We start from the raw sequence: 6,411 nt of genomic DNA on the forward strand, positions 1-6,411 counted from the left end.
AGCGCAAAGAAAATAACACGATTTGAAGTCTCTACTCAGTTTTGTTCTGGAATTATTATTATTATTATTATTATTATTATTATTATTATTATTCACGAAATATTGAACTGATATGAATTGCTAAGTTAACTTTATTTAAAATTAAAATACTGTTCACGTTAGTTCTCTGTAATGTTAATGTTATGGATAGAATGTTCAAAAAGGGAAGAAAGGAACGAGAGTTTTTGTTTAGCATTTTTTAAATAATATTTTTATAAATACTTTTTAACAAGTAAATATATTAAAACACATTTCCAATGTCTATGATAATAATAAGTACACTAATGATTTTTTCTTCTTCTCCCATACGCGGTTCTGTCACAGGCATGGAAAACCAGAATGCTTGCCATTCCATGAGACAGGCTTCCACCACAGGGAGCGTTCCTCCAGAGGCAGACTTGGTAAGTGAATCTGGTCTATCGTGAACAGTTTTAATCAACAAGCGCAATATGGATTCCTCTGCTGTTTGTCTAATTTCGGATATCAGTTTTCAATGTTAAATAAAAGTTTGTTTGCCTCCTCAAGGCATAGAAAATTATTTTAAAAACATAACACCTTTATTGGGGTGGGACAAAATTTATTTAGTGTTACACTGTGATTTGGTTACTGTTTTACATGCGATATAAACAGTATGGAGAGCATAGTAGTTATGCTATAGGCTACTTGGCACGGACAACACTGACAGTGGAAGACACACACTAGACAGATATATTATCAAAGCAGTCAGGAAAGTTCTGTAATTACAGTCTGTGAGAGGTCCCACTTCCAGTTTCTTTACTTTTTTCCATTCACTGTTAATTATCTCAACTGTTACGAATTGTCCAAAGAGCAGTGACCTGCATGCTATTGAGTACTGCTCTTCACTTTGGCCACGAATTTTTTCTCCTTCACCCTCCTGTTCTGGAACCAGATGGTAATCTGTCGCTCTGACAGGTTGGTCACGGCCGAAATCTTTCTCCTCTTGTCCTTTGTGATGAACTTGTTGGCTGCGTACTCTTTCTCTAGCTCTTTGAGCTGGACCTTGGTGTAAGGTATCCGTTTCTTCCTGCCTCGGCGGAAAGACAAGCTGTCGTTCTGGTGCGCCACCACATCTGTCAAAGAGAAAAAGCCAGTCTGAAGGTGATGGGCTGCACACACCATGATACATTTTCAAGCTCTACACTCCACGATTGCTGTAATAGTGTAAGTGCCGATAAAATATTTGTCGAGCACAATTTAGCATCTTTAAGGAAGTGAACGGGAACTTTATGTTTCGATCGGACTGGATACAATCCTGCGAGGCAGACGGGAAACGAATATCTGCTGTCTGGGTTAAGTTCAAATTGACCTACAAAAAATGGCGTCTTTAAACACAGTGCACGCATCTATTCTACTCCACATAGACTGTCACAAGGACAGCATTTTGTGTCTTCTCTTGACTTTGTGTTTACAGTGTTTTTAGTTTAATTCTACATTTGTGCGATGTGTGTGTTAAATAAAGAGAGAAGTGGAGTGGGCGTTAGGGTTTTTCCTGTTCACTGTGAATATTGGGCCAAGAGGATTAATTATTTCCATCATTATTATTGAATTAATTACAATGTTAATAATGAAAGTAAATTTTCCTGTTTATTTAATTTATTTATTCATTCATTAATTTTAGCAGTGGCAGCAGAGTAACATGTCTCTCATCATAATAACCATTATGATAACCATTAAATTAACTGGAAGGCCCCAGCAATAAAATGATTATCTCACTTGGTTAATAAACGATATTGAACGAAACACCAAAATGTTTTTCACTCTGCACCAAGAGATGGCAATGCAAGGCTCATTTCTAAGTTAGAGTCTGCAACATGTTGGTATTTTCACAATATCAAGGATCCAATCAACATGACGTTAATTTTCACTTGTACGTGACGCCCTAAACTAGATGGGGATTCAAGGGCAGTGATTAACCTCAGCCATCACAAACCTCAAGCACATTATTGCCTTGCTTTTGCAAAGAAACTCGATGCATTAACCGCCTAATTTTAGTCCAAATTTATGAAGACGATAATTTACTATCGGAGCAAATTAATCATCCGAGATGTTTTTTGTTTTAACAAATGTCAATCCTTTAATTTCTTAATTGTTATTAAATGTAATTTTTATTAAATAAATATGTTCAGTTGCGTCATAGTTACAAAAAATCTGTTAGAGTTCTGTTTAACTGTTTTAAAATCGTTATTATGAACCTTGAAAGCAGCAGTACTCACCAGCAAGAGCGGACTTCCAGAGGTGGCCGGCCTGTCCCTGATCTTTGGAGCAGTACATCTGTCCTCCCCAGGCGTTGGTCAGAGCCCAGGGCTGGTAGCTGTCCATGGGCAGCAGTGTGTCATGGCGCGGTTCCCCGGTGCCGAGCGTTTGGACCACCGACACATCCAGGTAGCTGGCCATCGACTGGTATGGGCTGGCATAGCCATGGTAAAAGGCGAACTCCTTGGCCCGGTGGTTCGGATATTCGTCTGAGCTCACTGTTGTGTCCATGTACTGTGAGCTGAGAGCGGCTCCGGCCGCTTGTGTACAGGACTTAAGAGGAGCCCGACCCATCCTGCATGGGTAGTAGCCGTTACCAAAGTAGCTGTAGGGTAATGCGGTTGCGGCCGACGAGTTCTGGTGCGGCACAGCCGCACATTGCTTCCCCGAAGAGGCAGCGGTCTCACCGGAGCCTGAAGCGGACACATCCATTGTGGAATACCCACCTGAAGAGTGCACCAAGCTGGACGGGTGGCCACCCAGAGCAGCGGCGGCCGCCGAATGTGCCATGATGTTGCGGCACTGGCTTGCTGCAGTGGCAGCGGCAAAGTTGCCGCTACCTACCAGCCCCTCCATGTTCTTGTTCAACTCGTCCACGTTGTTGTCATACACAAACATTACCGTTTCCACTGGCCAGCGAGGATTGAGTACTAAAGAGGCTGTCATATGCCCACCCTTCCCCGTTTTGGCCTTCGTGTGCCTCAGACTCCGTCCGTTCCTGGCGCTAAGCTGCTACATTTGCTGAATGAGGCTGATCACTGGCGCTCACTACACATACATACATATACACACACAAATACAAACACACAAACGCAGCTCAAGAAATGTACTTGTACAGCACTATCATAGCACGGTATGCTGCTTTGTTGGAGTGACGGCGTGTCATTCGGTAGCAAAGACTCCCACTAACCGGCCGGATCTCCACTTACATCCCAGCCGCAGCCTTGACGCAACAAGCCCCCTGGACCAAGAAGTAAGGGGAGCATAACTATTGGATGAGACAGGGTGATCACGTGATGGGACAAGCGCAAAAAGAAGAGTAGAAGAGACTAGTTGAGGACTGTCAGTGAGAGGAGGGAAAAAGCATTTTATGAGTTTCCAGCTGTGATATGAGAAGGGAATGAGCAGATTCGCTTTAGCTTACTGTAGTTTGGTTTACTTTAGTTTGTCTCTGCAGCTGCCTTTGCGTCAGACTCAAGTCTGTGATGTGATGTTCTCTGGTCGATACTAAGAGTGACATTACCTTAGTCTGCCTAAAAACAGAAAGAAAGAAAGAAAGAAAGAAAGAAAGAAAGAAAGAAAGAAAGAAAGAAAGAAAGACAATGAAAATAAATCACTCGACCAACTTCTTTTGTGTCGTGCATAAAAGTACGTGGTGCAAATGGACTCGCCAATATCTGAAATCGACTCGCCAATATCTGAACTGACCGTTTAGATAATCACTTTTTCAATAACTATACTCTCCATTCTACACTAACAGCACACCTGAACCACAAGAAACAAAAATGTAAACTATAAAGTGTATAAGTTTCAAACTGATTTGAAACTTATACACTTTCAGAGAAACTGAAATTTTGTTGTGTAAATGTTATTTATTTATTCAATATTTATTCTTCTTTTAATATGGAACTCCAGATGCTCAGTTTTATACAGATGTGAACACATTTAAAATCGGTGCTTCTCAAATGCATGAAAAACGTATTATTAATTTATCATTACCGTGAATGTTTTCAAGCCTTCAAAAGCAAAGTTTGGCTATTAAAATAAGTGCACCCACTGGAACATTTCTCCACCTAGTCAAAAACCAGGTTTTAGTTTAACTCGCTCTCAGTCGTTCTGACTAAAGTAAACGTTAAGGAGATTTATGGAAGGATTTTGGAGTTCTTAAAACTTGAGAAAAACGGCTTTGGTTGAAAGTGTCTCAGAAAGGTTTCCGCGGCACTCAAGGGCCGTTATATTAAGAAACAATTTCACTACGGGGAAGTTATTGTTCTCATTTTTTATAGGAGACGGGAACTTAGTCTGCGCTTGGTTTGAAATTAATCCTTCTGATGCTCCTCTATAGTGTAATTGAAATTACTGTAATTATTTTTATTTTGAATCACTCCATGTGCCGTATACATGAAGGCTAAATAAGCCGTAAGTGAGAAATTAGTGAATTTCCTAAAGGTTATTAATGAACATGAAGACATGGAAAAGAAATGGTTGGTCAATGAAATACTGCAGACAGGAACCATTATTTTGCTTCAATACATGTTTTATCTCTGGCCTGCAATGAACCTATATGACTACTTCTTCTGCAAATAATTTAAAAGGAAACTTAAAGATTAAGCATTTTTTCTGTTTTTTATTCATTCTAGAATAATTTTGTTCAAGTTCATTATCTACAGAAAGCAGATCTAAAGAGAAATGTGGTGGGTAAAATAAACTCCTTACACATTACCATGAGCTCTTAACCCGAAGCTTCCAGCTTAAAAGCGTAGGGCCACTCATTTGAGTTCACTGGATTTTCATCATTTTCACCAGGGAGTCCGCCATTAGGCGCATATACGGTGGGGAAGTTCACTTTTACGTGTGCCGCAGAATTAATCCGAACACGTTAATATCAGACTTTGTTTTCAGTAACATTACAGTGACAGACTTTAGGATCACGTGTAAAGCCAACAGCCTGTACAATGTGAAGAATGCGGAAGTTTACTTCTCACCAAGCTACATAAAGAGGAAATACGTATCCAGATCAAGTCTTTGTTTGAGCTTTGTGGTCATAGAACAGTGGCTGGATCCGTACAGTATAAAGAAATAAGCCGTTATAATGGACTTTAAATAAATAAAATATAATAATCTGTGCAATCATTTAAATGTTTTGAAATGTATTAGAATTCAAAATTAGCAACACAAGCTGAATGTAAAACTTGTATCTAAAATATATTCTTACACATGTAACCATCACGGTGTTTATTCCAGCTCACTATCAGGTGAACTCGAATAAACACTATTATATTTAATATTTATATAGCGCTTTTATACTAAAAGTGAGCACTTGAAGCGTTTTTCTTACTCAAGGTCTCAATCAAGCATTCACACAAGTGCTTTTTTCTATGCATGAACACTTTTAAAGTAATGTTCATACACTCGGATGGCTGCAACTTGCTCACAGACACTTCTACATGCAGGTTGGGGAAACCAGTAGACGACCGGCTAAACCTCCTGTCCAATCCTCACTTGCCGTCACAATATGACTATACTATCACAATATCAAAACAAGGAAAGAAAATATTCGTTTTAATTCTATATTTTTGTTGTAATATCTTTAATTGTTATTGACAGTTATATAAACATTTCGCTGTGCAATAGTTCTGTGTATGTGACAAATACAATCTTAAATCTTGAAGCTGCCAATGAATAAATAAATAAATAAATAAATATTCACAATATTGCCATCAGTTATATTCATATGCAACATTTATTTTCCTTGTGTTGTTTTAAAGCAAATGAATAAGTCTGAAAATACAAGTGAATGGGGCGCCAGTATGATAAATTTACACAGTTAACATTAAGTCCATGATAAGCATAATATCTATAATTGTTATTCTGAAATATCACCAATATAGTCCGTAAACATTATTGATAGGATATTTTTAAATTTCTATTCCTAAATAATTTAAAAATAATATTTTTTATCAACATAAGGAAAATTAATCTCCCATGTTAGTTTGGCATTTATTTTACTTATTTCCAATTTATTCTGACGAGGAATCAGTAGATTGCGAGGTTGAGGGTTTATTTTTAAATTAAAATAATATTTTGTATTTTGCCCAACAAAGTAGAAAGCTTAAAAATGCTTCAGTAGACATAGTCCTTTAGAAATGAAAGGAAATAAACAGCTCAGTGGTGACGTAAATGCAGATGAATCACCTGCTCAAATCGACGCTATTGCTTTGTATAGCTGAAGTCTTCTGTTCAAAAATATTCAAACCTTGCAGCGTGGCCTATTGCAGACAAGACTTCACAAACAAACCACCCAGACAGTACGACTCTAACCCACAGTGTGGTCTGCTGTTGGTGGGGGTGTCAAATGTCAGACCGCCCCCGAAGGTC

At 38.6% G+C, this 6,411-nt stretch overlaps 1 protein-coding gene across 1 annotated transcript; it reads right to left on the reverse strand.

The window, feature by feature from the left end:
• Positions 1-619: 619 nt before the first annotated feature.
• hoxb13a (homeobox B13a) lies at positions 620-3,221 on the reverse strand. The gene is made up of 2 exons (XM_004568645.2): positions 2,274-3,221; positions 620-1,130 (listed from the first exon to the last, which is right to left on the reverse strand). Exons 1-2 carry the CDS (start codon positions 2,977-2,979, stop codon positions 883-885), a joined length of 954 nt encoding a protein of 317 aa, XP_004568702.1. The 5' UTR covers positions 2,980-3,221; the 3' UTR covers positions 620-882.
• Positions 3,222-6,411: the final 3,190 nt, after the last annotated feature.

This window comes from Maylandia zebra, linkage group LG4 (genome assembly GCF_041146795.1).
Source record: "Maylandia zebra isolate NMK-2024a linkage group LG4, Mzebra_GT3a, whole genome shotgun sequence".
Taxonomy (NCBI): domain Eukaryota; kingdom Metazoa; phylum Chordata; class Actinopteri; order Cichliformes; family Cichlidae; genus Maylandia; species Maylandia zebra.

Excerpts from the sequence above, each read along its gene's own strand:
- hoxb13a (XM_004568645.2), bottom strand. The coding sequence starts at position 2,979 with ATGACAGCCTCTTTAGTACTCAATCCTCGCTGGCCAGTGGAAACGGTA. Across the intron at positions 1,131-2,273 it reads CTGGAAGTCCGCTCTTGCTG|ATGTGGTGGCGCACCAGAAC; the intron begins GTGAGTACTGCT and ends TCTCTTTGACAG.